The sequence below is a fragment of the Perognathus longimembris genome, chromosome 2 (assembly GCF_023159225.1).
Source record: "Perognathus longimembris pacificus isolate PPM17 chromosome 2, ASM2315922v1, whole genome shotgun sequence".
Taxonomy (NCBI): Eukaryota; Metazoa; Chordata; class Mammalia; order Rodentia; family Heteromyidae; genus Perognathus; species Perognathus longimembris.
The window spans coordinates 105,959,115-105,986,758 of NC_063162.1; the positions used below are offsets into that span (position 1 = coordinate 105,959,115).

At 40.6% G+C, this 27,644-nt stretch overlaps 1 protein-coding gene across 13 annotated transcripts in view; it reads right to left on the reverse strand.

Moving 5' to 3' along the window:
• Positions 1 to 27,644, reverse strand: part of Magi2 (membrane associated guanylate kinase, WW and PDZ domain containing 2) — a 1,248,503-nt gene that overhangs the window by 28,266 nt on the left and 1,192,593 nt on the right. For 10 of the 13 annotated variants that reach the window (XM_048339896.1, XM_048339895.1, XM_048339899.1 and 7 more), the window contains one exon: positions 27,258 to 27,396. In XM_048339896.1, coding sequence (XP_048195853.1) covers positions 27,258 to 27,396 — 139 coding nt within the window. Of the gene's footprint in view, positions 1 to 16,800; positions 17,172 to 27,257; positions 27,397 to 27,644 lie in introns of those variants that run through there. The other 3 variants (XM_048339903.1, XM_048339902.1, XM_048339901.1) reach the window with 1 other exon arrangement.

Sequence of the window (27,644 nt, forward strand, 5' to 3'; positions counted from 1 at the left end):
CGACTGACATTCTAGATGGGAGATGTGACACCCTATCTCCTAGCTCTATAGTAAATTCTAGATGTCAATCTCATGACATGCTGCCCTGGATATTCAACAGCTTTGCATCTGCCTTCAATGCCAATAGCAAGAAGCAGATGGTCTCTTGTGTCTCAAGTATGGCAGTCTGGCATCTCTAGAACCCAAATGATGAACATACAGTTGAGCAATGGAGCAGCTGGGACCTGGAAAGGACCAGAAATAGGGCCCCGAATCAGGCCCAAGTAGGTGCTGCTGAGATCTTCTAGTGTCATCAGTGAGGCTACTGACTACCTAGCCTGAACTGCCTTCAGCACAGATCATCCAGGCTAATGACTGTGATCGTGGGAGAATTAGCACTAACAGTTTCACTTGAAGCTAAATATCTGTACAGAGCTCTGACAAGCTGAGCTACAGTCAAATCATCGGGCCACATGGGGAGCTCCATGAATGCTGCTTTAAATCAGTTCCCCCACCAAATAATTCACGACAGTTCACTATGAATCCATGAAATAATGGCTACAGATACCCTTACTTGCAGAAGAGGAAAGACCTAAATCAAAATCTGTAATTACAAAAGATAATGGCTTTTAAATTAGTTTTTATTAATAGAATGAAGTCATGTTATATCTTGAGATGGTATCATAAATATGCTAATAAAATGTTCTTCATTATGAAAACATATATGTACTAAATAATTTAAAAGCCACATATTGCATATTGGTTTATAACATTAAATATGTTCATTTAATATAAAGTAGTTTTAGGACATTTTGCTAAATAACTAAGTAGTTGCTTATAAATCGATATAGACCAATCTACATCAATGGGAGGGAAAGTTTTGATACTGACTAGTCAGAAAAAAATCCATGGGCTGATAATGGTGCTTATGCACTCCTTGTGTTTTGTTTTATTAGGAAAGGCACAGAGGTCAGGAAGGAGGATTTAGATAATCTACAAATAACCAGTTCTTCTTGGAAGGCTATTTTAAAAGGGGACAGTTGAATTTTCTTTCCTAGATATATCTGTCTAGTTCAGTGTCTGGAAAAGCTTGGGCATGAAACTACTTGGAGACGAGAAAATGAACAGGATTATTTCCTTGGACCTTGTAATTATACCAGCCTAGATTCTGCATAGTAGCATGCTGCCTTTAGGCCACTGAGCCTCCTTGGATTGTTTTTTAATATATATGTATATTTTTTATTATCAAACTGAATTACAGAGAGGTTACAGTTTCATACATTAGGCATTGGATACATTTCTTGTACTGTTTGTTACCTCGTCCCTCATTCCTCCCTTTCCCTTCCCCCCCGCTCCCCCCGCCATGAGTTCAGTTCATTTACACCAAACAGTTTTGCAAGTATTGCTTTTGTAGTTGTTTGTCTTTTTTTACCCTGTGTCTCTCAAATTTGGTATTTGCTTCAAATTTCCTAGTTCTAATACCAGTATACCCGGTTTCCAATATACTCAGATAAGATACAGAGAAAGTGTAGGTACAACCACAGGAAGGTGGTACAAGAAGATCATCAATAATAGAGGCTACAGTTACATATGGCACATTGAAAGTAGTTACAACTGTGATATAACAATCGTTTCCATAACATGGAGTTCATTTCACTTAGCATTATCTTAAGTGTTTGTAAGGGTATAGCTATTGGGCTCCTGTGATCTTCTGCTGTGACTTGCCTAAACCTGTGCTAATTATTCCCTACAAGGGAATAGAGTCCATGTTTCTTTGGGTCTGGCTCACTTCACTTAGTATAACCTTTTCCAAGTCCTTCCATTTCCTTACAAATGGGGCAATGTCATTCTTTCTGATAGAGGCATAAAATTCCATTGTGTATATGTACCACTTTTTCCTGATCCATTCTTCTACTGAGGGGCATCTGGGTTGGTTCCAGATTCTAGCTATGACAAATTGTGCTGTGATGAACATTGTTGTGCTGGTGGCTTTAGTGTGATTATGTTTGTGGTCTTTTGGATAGATACCCAAAAGTGGGGCTGCTGAGTCATAGGGGAGTTCTATGTTTAGCCTTCTGAGGAATCTCCATACCGCTTGCCAGAGTGGCTGAACAAGTTTACATTCCCACCAACAATGAAGTAGGCTTCCTTTTTGGTCACATTCCCTCCAACAGTTGTTATTGTTAGTTTTCTTGATATAGGACATTCTTACTGGGGTGAGATGGAATCTCAATGTTGTTTTGATTTGCCAACAAATTCGAGAATTTGGAAAAAATGGATAATTTCCTAGAAAAAATTCATATCCCCAAACTCAACCATGAAGATTTAAACCTTCTAAACAGACCCATATCCAGTATTGAAATAGAAAAGGCAATAAGTGATCTCCCAGCCAAGAAAAGCCCAAGTCCAGACGGACTCACAACAGAATTCTACAAGGCCTTCAAAACAGAACTCACACCAATATTTCTCAAACTCTTTAATGAAATTGAAAGAGAGGGCTGGGGATATAGCCTAGTGGCAAGAGTGCCTGCCTCGGATACACGAGGCCTTAGGTTCGATTCCCCAGCACCACATATACAGAAAACGGCCAGAAGCGGCGCTGTGGCTCAAGTGGCAGAGTGCTAGCCTTGAGCGGGAAGAAGCCAGGGACAGTGCTCAGGCCCTGAGTCCAAGGCCCAGGACTGGCCAAAAAAAAAAAAAAAAAAAAAAAAAAAAAAAAGAAATTGAAAGAGAACATTCACTACCACACACTTTCTATGAAGCCACTATAACCCTCATCCCAAAGCCAGGCAGGGACTCATCACGGAAAGAGGACTATAGACCGATTTCCCTGATGAACATAGACTCAAAAATTCTCAACAAAATTCTGGCCAATAGACTTCAACAGGTCATCAAAAAAATCATACACCACGATCAAACTGGATTCATCCCAGGGATGCAAAGTTGTTTCAATATACACAAGTCAATTAATGCAATTCACCACATCAACCGGAGCAAGGTAAAGAACCACATGGTTATGTCACTTGATGCGGAGAAAGGGTTTGATAAAATCCAGCACCCATTTATGCTAAAAGCCCTGGAAAAACTGGGATTCCAGGGAACATTCCTGAATATAATCAAGGCAGTTTATAACAAACAAACAGCAAGCATAAATCTAAATGGTGAAAAACTAAAGCCATTCCCTTTAAAATCAGGAACAAGGCAGGGATTTCCACTCTCTCCCCTACTCTTCAACATAGTACTAGAATTCCTAGCCAGAGCAGTTAGGCAAGAAGAAAATATAAAGGGGATCCAAATAGGAAAAGATGTAGTTAAACTTTCTCTCTTTGCAGATGACATGATCCTATACCTAAAGAACCCCATAGACTCTACCCCCAAGCTACTAGAGCTGATCCAAAACTTTGGCAAAGTTGCAGGATATAAAATAAACCCTCAAAAATCAACGGCCTTTCTCTATGCTAACGACCCAAAGACCGAGGCTGAAATCAGGAAAACACCTCCTTGGATTCCATCTTGACTCCTTTATTTCTTTCTCACCTGACATCCTACAGGCTAACCCTACAGGTTCTCTCTTTCTGGTTTTCTCTTATTCAGAAGTCTGGCATTTCCTTGTATATGCGAGGCAAGGGTGTAATATTGCCATGCTACTTCTACTTTCAGGTGCTTCTCAGTCATCAACTGCTCTCATTGGCTTAAGTGTCTTTTCTCTATGCCATGGCATGGGCCAAACTATAGTATAGATTTTTCTTCTTGGAATATGTAGATGTCTTACATTCTAGTCAGGTAACTTCACATGCCTTAACCCTAAGTCCTCACTTGCACTGATTCTGTATTGGATTAAATTGCCCCCTTCTCTCTCTCTGTTTCCTAAGACTGCACTTGTTCAAGGCTCAGCCCACACGTTGCCACTTCCTGAAGTCTTCCCTAATAATCTCAATGAGATGTACTTCGCACATCCCTCTGGTAAGATTACCTTGGCTTTGTCTACTAGAAAGAGTTGTGGCTTATTTGTCTTTTCCTTGCTGTGCCAAGGTAAGCACCACACACCAGAAATGTTGCTTAGATTGGAGGAATGAATCAACTCAAGAAAAGCTTTGCCCAGGGAATAGTTTGGAATAAAGTCATTGAAATTAAACAGATAGCCAAATGGGTCTTCATTCCTACCTCTTTTATAGGTATGGCATATTAAATTGGAAGTAATAGTCCCTATGCAAATACTTTATATTCTCACTCATGCATATCTACATATGATTACAGGATGAAATATGTCAGGAGAAGTCTCACTTTTTTCTTCTTCATTGTTCATTGAAACATGTTTCCTAACTCCTATAGTTTATATATACACATATAAACAAACACATATGTACAAATATGTATACCTAACTATACATGTATATGTATACACATATATGCACATACATATATATGTATGCACACATATGTACTTATATGTATATATTTTTTTCATATCGTGTTTGAACTCAGAACCTCATGCTGGCTCATGTTTGGTGCTCTGCCACTTAAGCCATACCTCCAAAAATATTTTATCTGGTGGTGTTTCCTACTACCCAGAAAAAGCAGTATCAGAATCAAATTTTCTCCATTTTTTTCCTTATTTCTCCTTTCTAGTCTCACATTTTGTAAACTGGATGTTCATCTCACACTGTCTTGGGATGTGAGGGAGCCTCAAGTGAATGGAGACTCCAAGGATGAGTCAGAATCATAAACCATTTCCATTGATTTCTGTTCTTGGCTTTAGGGTACTCTGGGGAATTTCCAGTGAGTACAAGGAAAGCTGTGGAATTACAAACATCGCTTCAAAATTAATTTTACTTTATTATTTTCTCGCATCTTCAGATTTATAATGCACTGCTTTTGTTTGAAGGATAGGATGTGAGGCAAAAGAGCCATTGTGAAATAAAAAGATGATAAGGAAATCTCTCCACCTGCTCCACATTTCTGGGCTTATTAGAATGGGGCATCTCCCTGGCGGTGGCCATGGCAAACTGGAGACTAGTCCAGCACTTGTCTTTGGCACAGGATAGGAAAGGCTAAGGCCAATGTTTCTTCTTGTAGATATTTACTCAGTGCTCACTCCTGGGCTAACGTCTGCTGTTTCTGCCTGACTGGCTTCTTCTCTGAGCAGTTCTTCCACCATTAATCATGGCTGAGGGCTCTGGATTTCTTCTAAACTCTGCGCTCACCTCTCACCAATCGATGCAGACAGAATTGCAGTTCCATGATGCTTTAGAGGTTGTCACAGGACACCTCACAGCCTTTAGCATCTTTCCTCATTCCAATTGTAGATGATGTAGGTGGGGATCTATGAGAACTTGATCCACGAACCCTATAGTACCAGGGATGTAGACTGCCAGATGGTGCCAGATGACATCCTCTAACAGCATACCTGGCAGAGAAATCCTCTTTCACAACATTCGTCTGTCTCAATGAGAAAATGAGAACTTCAAGCACTTGGGGTCTCATTGAACACTGATATACTTAAGAATTTAAGTCTGTCATTTTCTCCACATTTGTGCTTTGGCAATGGGGTGCTCACTCTCAGATCTTATGGTCCTTTGACCTCTGAAATATGTCACCATTTCTGTTTTCAAGCACCTTTTTATACCATGAAGCTGTATGATATTAATGTAAAAAAATCAATAAACCTTCACGTTAGAGAAAGTTCACCTGGTAAAAGACATTCAAATTTAAAAATTTTCCCATCTAAAGAAGTTTCCTCAGTCCCTCTGCTAGCTATTAAATATTTATTAAGGGATACAAACTGTGTGTCACATACTCAATTTTGCCCTTGAGTAATATTTGTCCTTAGCTAAAAACCTATCTGACCATTAGGGCTTTCCTGTTTAAACTGCCTGATGGCTTTAGACCTATGTTGTGGACCAGTTTTCAAATTCTTTTAGCTGGTCTCTGTTTTTTATTTTTATACTGCAGCTTCTTCAAATTAAATCAGTATTACCAAATACAGAGGATGACTGCTTATGGTGAAGATGAAAGCATCGTTCTCATTCTCTCAGCCTGCTCAAGGTGGTCTCTCCATGCAAGACACAGATCTAGCTACGTATTATGGAGATTTCTGTTTCACTTGGCAGAGAAAGGAAGTGTCAGGATTTCCCAAAGCTCATGATGCTGCTCACTTCAGAATGATTAGGCAAGGGAGGTGAAGTGTGTGTTCCACCTCAGAGTTGTAGGTTAGGGTCTTCCATTCTCAAATAAAAGGTAGAGACTGTCATACCCATGGGCCTGATCTGCTTGTAATCTGCTTGAAAGGATTCTCAGAAGCCTGGACTGAGCAGGCCTCTGAGACTTCCCTCAAGACATCAACTCATTAGGACTTGCTTAGTGCAATAGCACTTCTTTGTAGGCTGGAACATTGGTACCAGGCAGAGTGACAAAGAGTTAACATGAACTCTGCTGGTTACACTAATATCACTACCCAGGAGAACCTCAAAATTAAAATTCTTTCACTCTCACATTACCAGGAATACAACTCTGCTTTGCTCTGTGAGCTCTTTCAACCAGAAGCCAGTGGTCTCCTGGTGGCGGCAGATGCCCTCTTGAACACCAGCCTGCTTTGCTTCTCTGGATAAGTTGCTGTCTCGAGTGCTATAGGTCACTTCTGCAAATGAAGCCTGCCTGGCATTTATTCTCACAGAAGTGTCTGCAAAGCTCTTATGGCCCATAATGCTTCAGAAGAAAGCCATAGGAATGTCAAGAGTGTTGTGGGCTTGAGTTTCCTCTTGACTAATTGCTCTTCCCTAAAGAAATAAAATACACAGATGCAGGCAATTTCTGAATTACTGGAGAAGGCCTATGATTTTTTAAACTGTCAAGAAAGTGTGTTCTGGGGCTGGGAATATGGCCTAGTGGCAAGAATGCTTGTCTCTTATACATGAAGCCCTGGGTTTGATTCCTCAGCACCACATATATAGAAAACGGCTAGAAGAGGAGCTGTGGCTCAAGTGGCAGAGTGCTAGCCTTGGGAAAAAAAGAAAGAAAGAAAGAAAGAAAGAAAGAAAAGAAAGGAAGTGTGTTCTGAGATTGTACATAGCCCTTGGTTTCTTTGAGAAATATTGTTAGTGCTGGTTAACAACAAAGTGAAGAAAATTGAAGGAACAATAACCAAAAGATCAAACTAAGTCTACATAAATATGATTATTGTCTTTGGTCCCCATTCTGGATTCCAATTTTGAATGGAGTCCTCTGTGTCAGTGCCTAGCTGTGGGGGGGGGGGGGTGTGCTTCAAACCCTGGGGCATTTCGGATTTACTAGGGAGGCCGGGCTGGAGAGCCCATTTGCATGGAGGCAAAGGCCCAGTGCTCTGATGATCTGTGAAGCAGCCTAGCATTCCAGCCCCGTGCTTACAGCCAGCTCTAGACCCTTCTTAATACATCACATGGCCTTTGCCAGAGCTTATAAATGCTTGGCTCTTGGAAAAGATACTTTAATAAAAAATTCACTCCATCACTCAGGAGTAGCTCAATCTGACAGCCACTTCATTCTTTCTCCTGTGAGAATATTCACACTGTTTGACCTAGTACTATTGTTCCCCGTAGTTATCTTAAGGAACACTAATCAAGGGTATATGGGGAAGATACATCCACAGGATTTCCCTCTTGAGAAACTTTTTTTCATATGTAGCAGGAAAAAAAAAACCCTGAAAACAAAGGAAAATAATCAAAGAGGAAACTGGTTAATTGATAACTGCATATAGCAAAATGCTAAGTAGTCATCAGAAGTGATGGATAGGTTAGTTAGTATCATGGAGAAAATGGTCTAAACATACTGTCAAATTAAAAAAAAAACCCAATTCAAAGCCAAACAGTTACATTTTGAAAAGAGAAAGTTCTTTGCTTAGATTATTTCTATTTTTGAGATAATCTGCACCTAATATGTAGTATTTTAAAGTATGTAAAAAGGAACCCATAAAGATATCATTTGAGAACTAATACAGTTGCAGAATCATGATAGGAACACTTTTTTCCTGCTTAAAAAGATGATGTACAGAGGGGTTACAGTTACTAAGTCAGGTAATGAGTGCAATTCTTCTTGGACAATGTCAACCCTTCCCTCACTGTCTCCTGGTTTTTCTTTCCCATCCTACCCAAGGAACATTTTTTAACATTTGTGCTTCAAGTATGTCTTTCTTTTGTCTCTCACGTAGCAGTTCATTTCAGAATGTTAGTTTTTCCAACATCTCTGTCAGAGTCAAGTGTGAAGAGACCCATGACACTGAAGGTGTCCTGGGACTATGGCTCCTCTGACCAAGGGTGCAGAGTTAGGTGGTCCAATTGGTCTCAAGAGAGTGAGGACCTAAGAGGAAAGACTAGGTTGCCAGAGGAATATGTACAAATCCGGAGATCAAAATGACCTCTAAATGCTTTCTCTCAGGAGAACTCTATTATCTAGGATTTCCAGAAAAATAGAAAATTATTTTCTGTGCTTTCTCCTCTGAAGTCTGTCAGAAGTTTGTGGCCACCTTTCCCCTTGTTTCAAGCACTCTCTCTTGCCTATTTTCTAGTTTAGGAGGGCTCAAGAGAAGGATAAGAAACTGTGTTCCAGCTGAACACAGTTTGCTCTTTGTGGGGATACAGAAGTGAAAATGACTGATAGCATTGTGTTGCACTCTTCTGGCATCCAAAATAAGTGAACAGCTCGCTGCGAGATATTGAAGGCTCAGTTATAGTCTTTAGAGTTTTTCAAGCATGTTCATTACCTCCGCACACCCCAGGGATCTACCTCAGAACAGGCTGGATCCAGTACTACTTTCTTTTAGGAATTGAGTTCATTGTGTACCTCCTCCTCCTAAGTGATGGAAACCAGGTCTACTAGCTATATATGATAGCTCATTCTTAGAATGCAATCACGTTATACATACTATTCAAAAAGGAACTGCAAAAGCTGCTGCAATGGATGGGATTTTGGTTTTATCTTGGCATGCTGAAGGCTGGAGAGGGAGGATTCCTTCTTTAAATACCATCCTATTCCATCATCAAACTCTTGGCTTTCCTCTTCCTTGGCCTGTGGTATGCTATGTTCTGATGCCACAGTTGTGGCGAACCCTGTTTTCGTGGGAGTGCCTGCTCTCTTTCTAACAGATCATGACCTTGCCATTTCCTTTTTGGTCATTCATTCACCTAGACAGAATGAAGGCATTCTTGGGTGCTCTGGACACAGCTGCACTTGTGGATTGGCCTAGGAGACATACAGCTATGAACAAGTATGATAATAAATAACCCACCATTATTATTTTTCCCTAACAAAGTCACAGGAAGGGATTGAGGGTGTCATGATTTCCAAGTCACATTTAGTAATTCTGTGCAACCTGGGATGTGTTTATGTTTAAGTTATCCACCATTGAGGCACCGGATGAAGATGAATGCCAACATTTTCCCTGGTAGGTGGGCTTCTCTGGGAAGCAGGCTTTTGTTCCTCTAAGCATCTCTCTAGTTTGCAAGCTCTTACTTAGAAGAGCTGGCAGGACAATTGAGATTCCTCTTCCCACTGAACCTGCTTGGAAGAGGCTTCTGTGGAAACCAGAATCTCAGCAGCTCCAGCTGCCCCTTTTCTTACTGCCCTGGTAGAGACCCCATTCCAAAATCAATCAAAAGCAAAATCCCAAAATGGAAGTGAAACAACTACAACAACACAAACAGAACTACAGAGTGAACTGGTCATGATGCCAGCCTTAGGATCACCTGCCTGGCTCCTGCTGATTGTTCCTTTAAGAACAAGAGTCTCTTGTCTAATGGTCCCAGGGCTACCTAACAAAACAAAGCTTGTTGGTGCTTTTATCTCTGTTGAGTCAGTCAGTGGTTCTCTTTAGTTTCCAGTAGGGCACTGACTATTTATTTTTATTGTGCTACAAACATGTGACAACATCAATCATCTTAGCCATTTGTAAGTATACCTCACAGTGGTGTTATATGCAAATTTCTACAACGTTTTCACATTGTCAACTGAAATTTGAACCATCTACCCTGTTACCTCTCTACCACCAACGGACTCCAGCAAAGATTTGAGTTACTAGTCCTCAGGGAGGCCAAAGAGACAGAAAATAGATTCAAGGAAATAATAACTGGAAAGCTTCCCAAATCTAGAGAAGGACACAAATATCCAAATACAGAAAAGCCAAGGGTCACCACTCAAATTTAACTTAACCAAGTTTACCCCAGGACATCCTATAATAATCAAGCTTTCAAGGTGAAAAGTAAAGAGAAAACTCAAGGTTACAAGAGTAAAAGAAATTAGAAATGTCTCAATTCCCCTGGCAGTAAACCTCTCCGTACAAACTTTGCAGGCCAGGAGAAAGTGGCATGAAATGCTCACATTATTCAAGGCGGGGCCGGGGGGGGGGGGCGGGAAATTGCCAACTGAGAATACTGCATTCAAAAATTATCTACAAGAAACGGAGGAGAGGGCCAGGTACAGTGATTCATACCTATAATCCTAGCTACTCAGGAGGTGGGGATAGGAGGATTGTGGTTGAAGTCAGCATACACAATAAATTAGCAAAACCCATCTCAGCAAACAAGCTAGGTGCAGTGTTTTGTGTCTGCATTCCCAACTATGCAGGGGGCATAGGAGAAGATTGCAGTCTGAGGCTGGCCTCAGGCAACAATGAGACCTTACTGGAAAAGTAAATGAAAAGCAAAGTGGGTAAGGTATGTGGCTTGAGTGGCAGAGTGCATGTCCAGCACACAAAGAGTTCAAACTCTAATACCACAAAAAGAAAGAGAGAAAGAAGGAAAGAGATAACGAAGGTGAGATAAACATAGTCTCAAACAAAAATGGACAGAACATATCTTTATAGGAACTGTTCTAAAAGAAAGATGAAAGGAAGCCCTTCAAACTAAAAGAAAGATATTAATGTAAGAGGAATGTATGAGACGGTATAAACTTACTGGAAGAGTTATTATACAAGCAGGTTCAGGATGTTCTAATATTATAGTCATGGTGCATAAACCATATCTAAAGCATGAAGACTGAGAAACAAGGCCATTAAAATAGCTATTAAATGTTCACGCGGTAGGATAGACTAGGGAAAATGAAGCATGGGAATCAAAAGCAAGAAACGGCAAAACATACTATATTAGTGAATAATTCGATCAGGAAGCTATATGCTTTTCTCTTTGTTCTCACAATTCACTGAGTTGTAGCATGTAGTAGAAAAATGCACCTCTCACCTGGCCTGGTGATTACTGTGACATGAAAACCAAGCAAGCATATTTTTGGTTTTGATAGCAGGAGTCCTGTGATTATAGAAATGTTTGTAGAAGGAAAAAATAAACATATATCTCAAGGAAGGACACTTGTTTTAAAAGGGGCATCTGGGGCTGGGAATATGGCCTAGTGGCAAGAGTGCTTGCCTCATATACATGAAGCCCAGTGTTCGAGTCCCCAGCACCACATATATAGAAAACGGCCAGAAGTGGCGCTGTGGCTCAAGTGGCAGAGTGCTAGCCTTGAGCAAAAAGAAGCCAGGGACGGTACTCAGGCCCTGAGTCCAAGGCCCAGGACTGGCAAAAAATAAAAAAATAAAATAAAATAAAATAAATAAATGGAGCATCTGATTGGAGCCGGTGGCTCACAACTGTAATCCTAGCTACTTAGGAGGCTGAGATCTGAGGATTGTGGTTCAAAGCCAGCCAGGGAAGGAAAGTCTTTGAGAATCTTAACTCAATAAACTACTCAGAAAAAGATGGGAGTGGTGCTGTTCAAGTGGTAGGGCACTAGCCTTGAGCAAAAGAAGCTCAGGGACAGTGCCCAGGCTCACAGTCTATAACATACATCACTCCCCTCAACCAAGAGCAACATCAAAATCAGTGGTGATGCTATAGACCAATAACAAATTATCTGAAATGAAAACAAAAAAAGCAATTAGGGAAATTTTTAACTGAATAAGTCAAAGATCTTCACAGTAAAAATGGTAAAACATTGACAAAATAGAGGAGGACACACAAATGGGTAACAACATACTGTGTTCCTGGCTTGGAAGAATCAATATTGCAAAAATGCCCATCTTAAGCAAAGAGATCTACAGATTCAATGCATTTTTTTGTCAAAATACCAATACCACTAGGCCATATTCCCAGCTCCTGGTATTTTATAGTTAATAAGAAAAAAAAATCCTAACCTTTATATGGAATCACAAGAACCTTGAATAACCAAAGCCATCTTGAACAGAAAGGAACAAGAACTAGTACACTAATCAAATCACCATTTATTGGTATAAAACAGCGATACAGTCCAAAGAAACTGACCAGAGAGCTTAGAAGTAACACTTTTTACAGACAACATACTTAGAACTAGCAAGCAGGAGAGCTTCTAAAAGAAACAGTCCTGGGAAAAGTGCAGAAGAAAGCAACTACGCTCCTATCTCTCATCAGTTACAAAGATCTACTCACGCCAGGTGTGGTGACTTAGGCCTGTAATCCTAGCCACTCAGGAGGCTGAGATCTGAGGATTGAGATGTGAAGGCAGGCAGAGAAGAAAGTCTATGAGACTCTTATCTTCAATTAGCCAGCAAAATGCCAAGAGTGGAGCTGTGGCTCAAGTGGTACAGTGCCAGTCTTGAGGGAAAAATGCTAAGGGACAGTGCCCACGTCCTGAGTTCAAGTACTGGCAAGTGCACAGGCCAAAAGATAAGGAGAGTATTTAAGAGGCAAGGTCATGAGTATAATTTTGAACTCAGAAATGTGGGCTATCTAGATAGAAGTGTCCAGCAGGCACAGCAATGACATGAGGAGGTAGATAGGACCAGGCACCATACTGAAGAGAGGGGTGTTATAAATGGGAGAAGAGCTGGAGCTTTTGATGGAAGAACCAGAGAGGTAAGAGCCAATCAGGTATCTTGAACAATAGTTTACTGGTACAGGGAGTAACAAGGTGTTGATGAACTGAATCAGTTACTGGGTTTTGTTACCATGGAAACTGGTTATAGTTTTGTTTGGCTGGTCCTGGGGCTTAAACTCAAGGCCTGGGCACTGTCCTTGGACTTCTTTTTTTTTTTTTTTTTTTTGGCCAGTCCTGGGCCTTGGACTCAGGGCCTAAGCACTGTCCCTGGCTTCTTCCCGCTCAAGGCTAGCACTCTGCCACTTGAGCCACAGCGCCGCTTCTGGCCGTTTTCTGTATATGTGGTGCTGGGGAATCGAACCTAGGGCCTCGGGTATACCGAGGCAGGCACTCTTGCCACTAGGCTATATCCCCAGCCCCCTTGGACTTCTTTTGCTTAAGGATAGCACTCCACCACTTGAGCAACTGTGCCACTTGTGGCCTTTCTGTTTATGTGATATTAAGGAATTGAACTCAGGCTTTATGCATGCTAAGCAAGCAGTCTACCACTAAGCCACATTCCCAGACAGTAAACTGGTTATCTTTGAGGTGACACTTCCACTTAAAAAAAAAAAAAAAAGAACCCTTACTAAAATTCAGATTTCAAAATGGAGGATGGCATGGAAAAAGAGAGGTTAACCAGAACATGCATCCTTTTTACCCCTAGAATACTTGGGAACAGCAAGCCAGGAAACTAACACAGTACATAATTTCTACAAAGCTATTGTTATAAAAGTGTTTCTTAAGTGTTACTCACAGATAGTTCTCTTACTCTAGAGATGGTGTGTGTTATTTGTCGTTGTACTCTGAGCACCTCTGCCCTTCAAAAATAAAAGCAGAACATCCGGATCTGTCCCCTTGCCTGAGCAGGGTAGGAGTGCTGACTATCCAGGGTGGCGATCCACAATGGGTGGGTTCCCTGCAGGCTCAGAATGTGTAGTGCTGTGTGGGAAAGGCCAGCCCTGAGCCCGAAGAGTAACAGGTAAAGGCCATTTCCACAATTAGTCTGTACAGTCACTACCATTTACTGGGCATGGTGCTCCTGGCTTTGGGCTAAGCCGATCAGCTAAGTGGAGCTCCAGTTCCCCTCCCTCCCAATTCTCCTCCTTTTCTCTCTCAGCCTATCATCCCTTTCATCTAGAAAATGGGCAATTCTCCCCACAGCTCCCCCCAAACCCTGTCTCTGGTTTTCATCTTACTCTGTCTCTTCCTGTCTCTCAAGCTACTAAAAATCAAGGGAAAACCAAAATGAACCTTTTCATTTTACTTGCTTTTAGTTACTTTGTCTTTGCTAACTTAAAAGGAATCACTAATTCTGAAGGTCAGTAACATATTACTCTCCCACTACCTTTCCTGTAAATGTGCCTCCAATGAATGAGTTTTAATAAAAAAGGTGTGAGTTACTTTTCAGATACTTGAAGAACACTTGTCCAAACCACTGCCTCTTCCTTGGGCCTGTGCACGTGTCTGAAGACTGAAAGCGCCACCCTGGGACCATGGTAACATGCTATTTTTAGAATAGATGTACCATGAAGAGCCATCAAAGCTGATTGCACATACAGGACACTTTGCCTTCAATCATTTTTCTCTAACTGCCTGCATTTTGCTAAAAATCTCATGATAATATGCCCACCATTTAAAACACTTTTGATGACATCTCACTATACAGAGTTTATTTTTTGGCAGCACTGGAGATGGATTAGTTTTACACTTGCTAGACAAGTACTGGACCTCTTGAGCCATGCTTCTATCCAATTTTGCTTTTAGGTTACCCTTCAGACAGGGTCTCATGTTTTCGCATAGGCTGATTTCAGACCTCAATCCTCTTACTTTTGCCTCACACCTAGCTGGAACTCTATAGACCTGAATCTCCATAACCAGATTGTTGAGTTGAGATCTTGCAAACTTCTTACCTAGGCTGGCCGTCAACTATTATCCTTCCAATCTCTACCTACCAAGTAGCTGAAATTATGGTTGTGAGTCACTGCATGTTGCTTAAACTTTGAAATTCTTTTTCTTGGCAGAGAAAGAGTCCCTCTATACCTTGAACTTAGGGACTTGATATTTTAAGCATGTGCTCTACCATCGATTATGTGCCCTACCACAAACTGAGAAAGCTTCGAAAGTTTTTTAGATAGAGGGCTTTAAAAATATTTTTCCTCTTCCATTGTGTCTTCCTCACACCCTCATTTAGCCCATGGTGTCATATTTTAAACTTGTCTCCTGAACTTGTATTATTGCTTCACTCTGGTTGGAAACTGCTTTTCTTCTCATCCATTCAGGTGAAAACTTATCAATCAAGCCCTCTCAGATGGACTGCTCTAGAAGTCTGTTAGGTGGGTTTGTTATCCTGCCTACTTAAAATTTTTATATCCCTTCACTGATAGTATTCCTATTTTCTCCCTTTCTCCTGTTAGCTTAGGAATACACTTGGGAGAGCCTCTCTGATTAATCTTTAGACGATAGCATGGAGCAGGTGCCCTGGTCATTGTGGGATTAAACTGAGACCACAAAGAGCTTCCCACCCCCACCTCTCTCTTAAAGTAAATGACTCAGTGATGTGATTCAGGCTTCATCTCCATGGATTACAGTCATTAAAGTAAGTTATATAACAAGACTTCTTGTCAGAAACAGATCCATATCTGTGCTCCTTGGTCCAGATTTTCCCAATAATTATTCCATGGATTTATACCTTTCCTAGTGAATTGAAATTTTATCCTTTATGCTTTAACTTGGCTTTCCTCTGGGACAGATAAACAATACGTTTAAAGATTATTCTTTATAGAGTGATTGTGTGCATGCATGCACATATGTGCATTTGTGTGTGTGTGTGTGTAATGTGTGAAGATACATCAGCATAAAATTTTTTGATAAGAAAATGTTTAGCAGGCCAATTAAATATCTTAATTTAGTGAATTCTATTGCCTTTCATGTCAAATTTAAATCAACCCTGAGTGACAATTAGTAAAGTCATTAGATATGTTTCAGAAAGAAACTCAGAAAGACAGTTTAAAAGAATTTAATAAGAGCTAGGTGCTGGAGGGTTATCCCTGTAATTCTGGCTATTTAGGAGCTGAGATCTGAGGATCACAGTTTGAAGCCATTCTGGCAGGAAAGTCTGTGAGACTTTTATCTCCAGTGAACCACCAAATTGCCAAAATTGAAGTGGAGATGTGGCTTAAGTGGTAAAGTGTGAGACTTGAGCAAAAAAGCTCAGGGACAGCATCCAGGTATGGAGTGCAAGCCCCAGCCAGGACTAGCATACACAGAAAAAAGAATTTGGTGAAGAGAGGCTCAGCCACAGCCCTGACCAAGGGACTGGGGTAGCAGCAAACCAGACAGAAATGCATCCATTTGCTTCATACTTTGGTGGCTGACCATAGAGTCTGAGCAAAAGGCACAAGTTTTAATTATTGTTGAAAAGCCAATCTGACATTTTCAAGTCCCTGTGTGTCACAATAGAGGAATAGCGAGAATTTGAAGGATAAAAGGTTGCTTGAACCGTAGATTCAAGGCTATTGTCTACACCCTACCAACTAATGTGTTAGCATATTTTTTTCTTTCCTTAAGCTTATAGTGAGATATGGCAAACACCAGAGAATATTCACGTTAGAATAGTGGGGAATATTCTGGATATAATGTGTTGAGTGTTTTTAAAAATAATCACAAATGGTGTCATTTGCCAAAAATAATTTTTTCTCCTTAAATTTGGTACATCACTGAGTATGGAGGAAGGAAAATAACATCAGATCATTCTGTCCTGAACAGGAATCTGACACAAGCAGTCTAGGAAATAGCCTGTGACACTATCGGTGACTTCAGAGTACCTAGGGTGGGAATGTCTACTCTCTTTCTACCTGGATCAAGATGGGTGGTTTAGGATGGATTTGTCTGTATTTGTCTGAGTGGAACTAAACTAAGCTAACTGCATGTAAGTCCAGAGAATATTTTTTCAAGACTGTGAGACAGAATTCAGCTGGTACTGCCTTTGTGGTCTTCTATCCCTCATGCCTCCTTTCCTGTTAGGGACATGCTGGGCTTTTCCTCCCAGACTGTAATGCATCTCAAGTCCTCATGAGCACACAAATCCTATCTTTATCACTTGTGAGGTCTCAGGTAGAAATATTTCTCAAAACTCTAGCAGTAATTAGACAAGCTACTTGAAAAGAGAGAGCATTAAACAGCAGTTAAAAACATATGCAAAACCGAGGCTCATTAGAGAAAGATAATATTCATGCAGAGTTTACAAACCGTGTCTTTAGGGTGGCCCAATAAGTAGAAATATGGGGACCCATGCTTGTCACTTTTCATGCACATGGAGAGACTGGAAGGTACCATTCCTAAAGGAAGGGGAGGAACAGCCTAGGACCAATCATTAGAATTAACAGAACCAGTGACACAGATATATTATTACTGTTAGAGTCAAGATTGCTTAGTATGTTTAGAGCAGTTGAATAAAAATTCTCTAGGTAGTAAGAATAAAGACTTTAAGCAAAACTAATCCTATCAAGCATGCAGCAAGTGAAATTAGTAAAAGACTGAGACATATGTGTATTTCAAAAGTAGCCTTTTCTCTAAATATTGAGGGCATCCTGAGGTGCTTTTAGGGAGGCACAGATAATAAAAAAAATTTGAAATGGTAATATCAGAGATCTTGTAACATTGTCTTATATTGGGATGTTTTAGTTATATCAACTGTCATTTGAGAAAGTCACAGTAATTAGTTCTATATTAAAAACTGTACAATGTAAAATAAAAACACAAAAACTTGTAAAACAAAGACATGATGTTCCGATGTTTACATTTACATTTTCTTTAATAATATCATAAATCCCTACAGTTCTCCTCACTTATAACATTTGGTTTATTTATATTCAAAGTTCACAGTTGACTTGCTGGACATAATTGCTTTCTGGGAAAAAATAAAGCAGAAGAAAAGAATTTACAGCAGCATCTTTCCTGTTCCACTCTGCTACTCACCTGCTGTGGGCTGTGCTTTGAAAACAAGCTCTGAGCACCAGCGGAACCTACCAACCACCCCACGGTCTATGTTTAGCTCAGCTGATGGACTGCTGTTCTTTACTTAGAACTTCTGGAATATCCAGGGTAATCATCTTCTAGAGACAAGGTCCTGGGGAGAGGCAACAGCCGGCACTTCTGTACCTGCCATGGTGCTTCCTCAGCTTATACGGTGTGAGGGAAGTGGCGCCCTCGTTGCTGGGTTAATGGTATTAGAGGAATCCAGTCCATGCAGTTCTGACATGTGGAGTGGATTCTGTCTTGGCCAGAGCTCTAGTATACAGTGTGGACTGGGATTCCACACTCATTTCAGACGATGCTACAGTGTTTTCCTTCCATACTGTGTGTCTGAGGGAAGGAGGGACGCAGCCAGAGACCCACCAGCTCAGTCTAAATGGAACATAGAACCTTTCTATGAGAAGCAAGTGAATGCTTTGCAATGAATGCCACAAAGGTAAAATGAATTCCCAGGATTTATTAATTAATTTTACTATTCGGTCCTGCCAAGAGGTAAGGCATTTGGGGGCAAAAATGCCTATACTGTCTCAATGTCATGTGGAGAAGGTTTCTTTTGTATTCAGACTGGCCATTACTGGAACTAAAAGTACATGTGTGGGGAAACTGCAGGCCCAGAAGGTACAATGAAGGGGCCCAGAACACAGAGGAAGGAACTTGTTGAGAAAGCAGGAGAGGACACTACAGAGTAGCGTAAGGCACACAACCACATGCTGGGTGAGGCATATTTAGTGCACACATCACAAACACAGGGGTCCACTTGTAAAGCCCAGCACTCTGGTGAGATTCACTGTACTATAGACAGTGTGTCCTGACAGGACCAGAGGCCTTTCTACAGAAATGGAAAGCAGGTGATTCTGTAGGCTAACAGCGGAGCCACATTTCAGTTAGCAGCTGCTTAGTTTGGGCTAAGAATATGTCTGTTGCTCTATTAAACATTTGTTGGGTCTAAACAGTACATTGAAGAATGTGTGGTCCTCAAAAGTTTAATATTTTGGCACAGTTAGAGCATTTAAGTCAAGCCTAGAGAAGGGTATTATATGGTTTCATCTTTGGTTCTGACTGAGGATGGTTTAGTCAAAAAGAAGTATCAGGAGGGCTTTATCAGAACAGGACATAAAAACAATACTAACAGAGAACAAGATTGAGGACAGAGTTTGAGTCAGAAATCTGGGTGGTAAAGAGCTTGGTAATTACCAGAGGTTATAAGGAAGGGTAATGAATATGCTGAACTCTTGGGATTTTTAGGGCTATTAAAATACTCTGGATGAGCTTATATGTTCAATGGTAGCTACTCAGGAGACAGATCTGGAGGACCATAGTTTGAAGCCAGCTCAGGCAGAAAGATCTGAGCGACTTCATTTTAAATTAGCCAGAAAGAAATACCAGACTGGAAATGTGCTCAAGTAGTGGAACACTAGCCAAACAAGCTAAGCAAGCTTGGTCTCTGACTTCAAGTCCTGGTATGGACAAAAAGATGACTCTCTATGATACTACAATGGTGTATATATGTCATCACACATTTCTTTAAATCCATAGGACATGTCACATGGAGAATGAGCCCTAATGTAAACTAGGGGCTTTGGATGGTAATGGTAGGCTAATGTAGATCAGCATTTGTAACAAATGTACCACTGTGGGTAGGTGTGTGGAGGCAGAGACTAGAAAGGACATTTCTGTACCTTTTTCTGAGATTTGCTGTGTACCTAAAACTTATGTATAAAAAATTTTCAACAAGAAAGTTGGCCTTATGAACTCACTATACTTTATAGAACTACCGCTTAAAAATGGCAGCTGGTGAATTACTGGGTCTGGGAAAACTAGGAGAGGGGAGTAGACACAGGTGCCCCTGGAGTGATGCTTTGGGGATGGGGTGTTTTTGGTTGTGCCTCTTGGCTGGACCTACCAAGCATTGGAATTTGCTTTGAGAACCCAACAGCAGGTTTAGTTGGAAAACTCCCTTGTAGGGATGAAAACCTTTCATTTGGCATCTGCTCTGTTTCAACACAAGAGGAAAATTGATCTCTTTGCTATGTGGTATCACATAACTGATCCGGCTGAGGATCAGCACTCTTGTGCTGTGAGCACAATGGCAGATCTCCATAGGGAGGGAGGGAACCAAGCTCAGATCATCAAAAGGGCAGGAGACAGAAAACAGGAGAAAGGGAGGAAAGCTTCATCTCCTTGCTTTCTATAAACTTCAATTACTGCAAGTCTTAGAATGAGGAGCAATTTCTATAGGTGCCTGCCTCTGTCCTTACAACAGAGCTAGGAGAGATATTCAGTCTAGTCTCCCAGACAGTAAAGTCTCTGAATTTACAGGAATGGCATTTAAAAAAATAGAGTTCAATGAATCCTTCAGAATAGTTACAGGACATGTGGAGTGTGAAAAGGAGCACAGGTAACCGTGCATTGAAAGGCTGAATTATTGCTTTAAAACGTGTGTGTGTGTGAGTGTGTGTGTGTGTGTGTGTGAGAGAGAGAGAGAGAGAAGTAGAGAGAGAGACAGAGAGACAGAGACAGAGACAGAGACAGAGATATGCTATGCTTCTGGGCTCTTATGAAGAAGTATTCTTCCCCCCTCCATATTTAACTTGTCTCTTGATCTTTGATCTCCACTCTCTACCTCCCACTTTCCTGACATGTATGAAACATTCTCTTGAATTTGGACTTCTCTGAGGTCCATTATGTCTTCTTATACTTCTTACTACTAAAAAGATGCCTTTTCTCCTAGACTTTTACTTCAAGTGATCCCTTATGGGTGAGCTATTTCTGGGGCAAGGAGATGGGGATTTCTTCTCAGTCCTAAAATACTCAAAACAGGATACTTGATGAGCAGTAATATTAGATTCCCCAAGATACCTGTGGCAGCTCTTCTTAAGGAGGCTTGGGAAAGATACCTCTTGGTTCACTGATTTGCTTCTAAAATATATTTTGTATTGAGGGAGGCTGGACCTTAAGAACTAAGTGTTTCTCTTTGGTAGACATTTTGGTCACTATAAGGTTTAGTGTATTTCAGTGGAGTCTTCACTACCTGGTGAGTGAGGACTTACCAGGGGTGGTGGTGTGTCTCTATATCCTTAAGGAGAAAAAATATGCATGCTGGAAATCAGGTAAGACTAACAGAAGAAACATTATTATAGTCCATGGTTTTCTTAGCTTTGGCTGAGGACCAGGAAAAAAGAATTTTAGAGTTGGGTATCCATTCAGGAAGCCTCTATAACACAAGAACACATGGTGAACCACATGGTTAGATTATTTCCCGGGGTTGCCTAAAGGCTTCAGAGAGCAGTCTTGAGCCTTCCTGCCACAAAGAACCTTGCTGTCTGTGTGCTGCAGGCCAGGTTCTGCCAGGCAGTCTGTTCCCTTCCCTGGAGTGCTGTCATTTTCTCTTATTCAGCAGAAGGCATTATTGAGTGATTTGTGGGACTTCTCATGGGAAAGGAAGATAATGCCTAACTGTGCATGTCAGAGAGGGAATTAAATTTCAAAATTGATTATCCAGGCAAGCTACCCTTTGCCCTATTGAAAAGGTGGGTAAATTCATGCAAAGGCTGTGGAATCACCTAGGGCTCCCTTGTAAATGGTGTCCAAGTGGAAGGACGGGAAGTGGTGGCTCGCCCTCTGTCCATTCATAGGATACCGCCCTGGCAAATAGAGGACAGTGCTGTGGGCTCCCAGATCTGGTTGGGAAATAGAGGAGGAAAAGCCACATGTAGCCAGAGTCGCAGGTGAAGAAAATGTAGTCATCACCAAAGAAGTAATTGCCAACTTGGTCTTCATAATTCAGATGAGTTTTAAGTAGAGATTCAGCTCCTTTCTTCAGGGAAAAAAAACCCCAAACCTACCAATTATTAGATGACTATCATCCAGGAAATGCTTCATAACCTGAAGATGTCAAGTACTCTATAAGTACTTATTAAATCCTATGAAAATTAATGAACTCAGTTTGATTTATCATGAGAGCAGCGCTTTTCACCAGTCAGCTATCTGCTAGGAACAGCTCTCTGCTAAATCACACATGTCCTTATGAGTTAGACTGTTACCTCACAGAGGGCTAGGATTGATCACACCTACATGCAAAAATTCATGGTAAACTTTGGTCTAGTTGAGGAAATATTGATTATATTGATTAGACATTTCCAATATTGATTACATTAAACATTAATCTGAAAATCTTTCCCATATGTGGTAAGTATATATCACTGAGAGTTTATCTTTGAATGATCAGAGGGCAAGAAGGAATTATTGATCAAATAATAATCAATAAGAGTGTAAGAGTATGCTTCTAATGTGTACTTGCTAGTGCATTGCAAAGAACATACAAATAAGCACTGCTTATGGCCATCTAAATAAAGACCAGTCCTGCTTAAACTGGCATTCTGATAGGATTGTTCTAAGTTATTTTCATTTGCTAATTAAAGGGACACTTTTAAGTCAACAACCACTTGGCACACTCATTTCTTCAGCTATAGTTACTCTCTTAGACAGATATTTCCTCTACTTAGAACACTTTTACCATCCTTATAAAATACAAACTATTATTTATCAAGGGTTTGTAATCAAATAAAAAATGATTAATGACACAACTAACTTTGACAATGGAAGTGTGTTGGAGGTATAATTTACAGACTCATTATTTCTTTCTCTTCATGTAGGCATTTGGCATTACTGGGGCATTGGTATTGTGAGAATTCTGCTTCATCCTTTTTAACCTTGCTGGCCTTCTAAAAAACTATTGAGACTCTCGTCAACCACTGGAGTCCCGTGTTCTATTCATAAACACCTGCCCTATTGCTTTTTAAGAGAATAAGCAGACCAGAGCACCAACCAAGACTGAAAAGCGTATTTGCTTTATTTTGAACCACTTTGAATAGAAAATGTTACCAAGGGGAATGCTATATTTTGTCTGAACTGTGTGTGTTGAAAATTTTCCCATCTAGTGCTACTTCTGTTTATTTTAGCTCTGGCTGTGTGGCTTGGTTTCCAAATCAAGTGTGTGGGACAAGTTGCATGCCTTGAATCCCAATGAAGAATACCTGTATTTCAAAGCAGGATGCTCATTTCTATAATCTATTCCCGGGAAGCTTTACAACCAGGGTGAATACTTCTTTTCCTCCTAGCCTTTTTGGATTTAATTTGAACAGCAACAACCCATGGTAAGGGTGTTGGGAGGGGCTGCTTTGGAAAAATCCCCTTCTGGATCTATTCTCAGAGGGTGGGGGAGAAGTTTCTGTATCCCTGTCAGTTGTTGAGATGTATGTCACATACTTATCCATCAGAGTTGAAGTACACATCTCCTGAGCTTCTCCTTCAAGGACTTTTCTATAAAAGCAACATCTCCTTGAAAGTCCTTATCCTTTTCCAACTCCCTGTGTAGTGGCTTGACAGCCTCTGTGTTCAGCTACACACTTGTGGTGATGTCAATTGGTGGAAGTGTCACCTGCCCATTAGTCTTATGGTAATGATGGGTCGCTTATTTGCTGTGTGCATATTCCTTTCCTCAGCTCACTGGGAGACACGTTGATTTTAGTCAATGACCTGAAAGATTGCCCTTGGTATTTTTTCCCCCTTTCAATTGTACCTGTGCTTATCTCTCTGTCACAGATCACCTTAAGAACTCAGAGCTCTAGTTTTGCATTTCTCTCGCTGGGGATCAGCTTATCCTTGACAAGTCCACAAGTCCAGATAAGAGGGTTGCTTCAAAGCTGCTCTGAACCCACAGTTCTGTAGGTATCAGAGTGAGCGCTGGTGAATATCACTTAAAACCTGGCATTCACACTTCCTTAGTTTCCTCATCCTCAAAGCCCAATCTTCTCCATGCTGGCTTAGCTTGAAGCAGGTTAAGTATGGTAACTATGGTTCCTACAGTCTCTGATAACCTCCTGTTAACAGTCTTTTAAGGATAGATTTTTATGCCAACTTTAGGATCTTGACAGGCAAACAAAGGAAAACCAATAGCTTTAAATTAATACTTGACAGAAAAATCAGTTTTCTGCTGGCTAAGGTACCTCTGGACAAAGTAGATTATATTCTTGGTTCTATCTCCTGTAAACACGGGCATTTTTCTTTTGTTGTTATTGTTGTTTTTATCATGTTTGTTATCCGCTCCTCTGGGGAATTTTATTAAAATACACAATCTTGGACAAAAGCTTCTGCTTCATGATGAGGCAGGGATGATGCTGGAAGAGGCGTGTTTTGCCACTGTGGGCATTCCTTGTATGGTGGGTGTTAGGTTCAAGAAAGACAAGAGCATAGACAAAGAGAGGGCCTAACACCTGCACAAGTTTATTAGGCATGGTGAGGGCAGGAGATACACTTGCAAAGGAGAACCTCTAGCCAAAGCTGGAGACTCACTTTTTGCTTTCCTTCTAAGGTATTTATAGTGGGTCTGTAGGAATGCTGGAGTTGTCAGTGGTTGCTGGTAGGAAAATGACTAATGGTGGGACAAATGGTGAGAAGAAAAGAGTCACAGTTGGAGGCCAAGAGGAAACTAGCTAGTCTATCTTGTCAAGACCCTAATTGACAATAAGTCTATGGTCTGGGTGCCATCCACAGGAGTTTACCTGATCACAGGGAGAGGTAAGGTGGGAGTGTTAATAAGTAAAGGCACTGGTCTGGAGCCTCAAGATAAAGACACCTGATCATTAGTACCTAAAAGTGAGGGCATTTGTACAGCCATAAAGGTGGTCACATTGCTTCTGTTGCAGGAGCCTGAGGCTGTTCTTAGAAAAAGTCTACTTACAAGGCTAACCCTGGGCTGGTGTCGGGGAACACAGCTGATAAACTCTCTAGTACACCACTCTAAGCCTTTCCCTAAATGATACAGTGTCAGGTGTTTAAACTGTTTGTACAAAGGACTTGGTTTGTGTGGAACATCTGCTTCTTTCTGGGAGTCTGAAAGTTTGGAATGTTCCAGGTAGAGGGAGCCTACATGGACAGTCACAGTGACAACCAGGCGTGCTGAGTGTGTAATGAATTCCCCGGGACCAAGGCTGTATTTCTGTTGCTAGGAGCGAAGCCCACTCTGGGTGCCTCTTCATAGGAGGGGCATTGAACATAAGGAAACTCTGCTGCCTGCATCTTTTCACTGTATGATCACACCGTATGCCTGTACTATATTGCTGTAATAAATCTTAGCCATGAGTACAGCTGGTTTCTGACCCCCAGAAGCTGTCCAAGAAAGTCTTTGAATGGAGGAGTGATCTTAGGGATTCCAGAGCTTCCCATTAGTTACTATCAAGTTCTAGAAATATCATTTGATGGCACTATCTTCAGAGATGCAGAACTTTGCCCAACCTCAGTTTTTCATAAATCACCATTCAGCTTTCAGCGTAAAAATCAAGGTCTGGTTAGTTTATGACTACTATTTTACTTCCCTCAAGGGGATTGCTTTACTCTGTCAAAGTTTTTCTTTTGTTTATCTCTAACATGTTTTACAGTCAAAATCCATGACAACTTAATATCAAAAGGAGTGACAAGCTCTAATGTTACCATCTGGCATGAGTGAATGTTACATTTTAGAAAAGAATCTTCATTACTGCTATAGTTAGTAATAAGAAAAAATAAAATATAAATAATAAAAACATCTCTATATTTGTTAATTTGTGATTTAACTGAGCCAGATATTTTTAGATATTGTTAGGAATTCAGGAAATAATGTTGAGATGATCTTGAATTTTCTTCTTGTTTTGAAATGTGTTTCTCTTAAATCAAGGTGACTCATATCTATGCTTTATAGTTCACAAACTATAAAATGGTATATTTCAGTAATACTGTTTTTTTTTTTGGCCAGTCCTGGACCTTGGACTCAGGGCCTGAGCACTGTCCCTGGCTTCCTTTTTGCTCAAGGCTAGCACTCTGACACTTGAGCCACAGTGCCTCTTCTGGCCGTTTTCTAGATATGTGGTGCTAGAGAATCGAACCCAGGGCTTCATGTATATGAGGCAAGCTCTCTTGCCACTAGGCCATATTCCCAGCCCCTCAGTAATACTGTTTTAACTGCTCACTACAGACAAGGAGTTGCTAAATGTTGATAATGTGGACCAAAGTGCAATTGTACAAAAGACTGAAAAACTGAAGATGAGTACACTAGTCCAAGTAACTATATGATAGAACAAGAAGTGTAGGAAGGCCATGATAATTCCTTGACATAGATAACAATCAAGTCTTCTCATGGAGTAGACATGCTTTTAAAATTAGGTGCTCTTGTAGATGTGATAGATTCCATAGGTCACTTTAATGTTACTGACCAGTTAATGCTTTAGGGCCCCCAAAGTAATTCTAGTCCAATCCCTTTTCAAAGGGATTAATGTCACTATCATTTAGCAGGCCTGTGCTTACATTGCTAATATTAATATTTTAAAATATTTCACTACATTCAAGCATTAAAGATGGGAATGTGGGATGAAATTTTCTTTGGGCATAAAGCCCTCCTTACAGCAGCTTCTGAAAGCTTTCTGACACTGACTCAACATGAAGTCTGGTTAAACCTCTTTTCTTTGTAGGAGGATGTACCAGGCAGAGGAAACAAAGTATTTCAATGTCTCTGCATCCAAATATTTCCACTGAACTGAAGGTATAGGTCTGCCTTGCTAAATAAGAAAGAATAGGAAGATACTAGTCAGTTTGATATGATGCTAGTCAGATGCCAGAAACATAGCTCCATAGGGAAAAGCACTCTTACAGATTCTTTTAGGTGGGGATGGAGGATCAAAGGGAATCTCTTTATCTAGGTGGGGAATTGAGCTCTTCATTCAGGTCAACAGAACCTGTCACCTACTACCCTGAGCAGTACAATATGTGCTACTTTCCCCTCGTGTCTCCCAGCCTCTGTGTCTCACAACGTTTTTTAATAGATCAACTCAGGTCATGCTGCTTTTCATGTAATGACCACTCAGCTGGCTGTGATACACTAGTTATGCTGCTGGTGATGTCTGAATGGTTGCTGGAATATAAACATTTCTGAAGGCAACCCTATGAATTTGTCTCCACTTACCAATCCCATGACATAGTCAGATGCATGAGCAATTTTAGCAAATAATTGACAAATTACTGTAGTCTCAAATGAACAGTAGGCTATCCATCAAATTGCAAATGGTCTAATCTATAAGTAGTGCCAGATCACCCTGCACACTCAGAGATGCCCTGAAAAGTCATACATCTGATATTCCAAACATTACCCAAATGGTAGGAGCCAAAGGAAAAGCTCACAATCAAATATATCTTGGCTTAAATATACATTTGTATACATATGTGCACATACATATCTCTTGATAACTGAATATATATTTAGGTAGAAATAGAGAACTGATGTAATACATATATATGTATCTTAGGTATTTATGGTACACAGGAAAAGCAGGAAAAGGTGAATAAAATGTGTAACGTACCATACTCCGGGACCTGTCCTGTGCCTCGTTTCAGCAGCAGCCTCACTCGTCTTCCTCCAGATTTGATGAGTTCTATTGCTCTGGCATGCGTCATGTCCCTTGTGCTTTCCCCATTGATCTCAATGATTTGATCTCCTACCTGTTAATTGAAGAAAAAAATTAAGTCAGTCCAAAATGATTTCTCTCAGGTTGAATTTCCAACCGATTAAAATAAGCACTCCTAGAAAACCCATTTCCTCAGAGCAATGGAGCAGTTTGGTTGCAGTCTGCTGCTTCTTAGAAGATATTAATCCACACCTGCATCCCAAATCTCACCACCAAATTGTATTAACTTGTATTACACCATGGAAATTGTGTTCGTATGCCATTCATACTTAGCCAGTATGC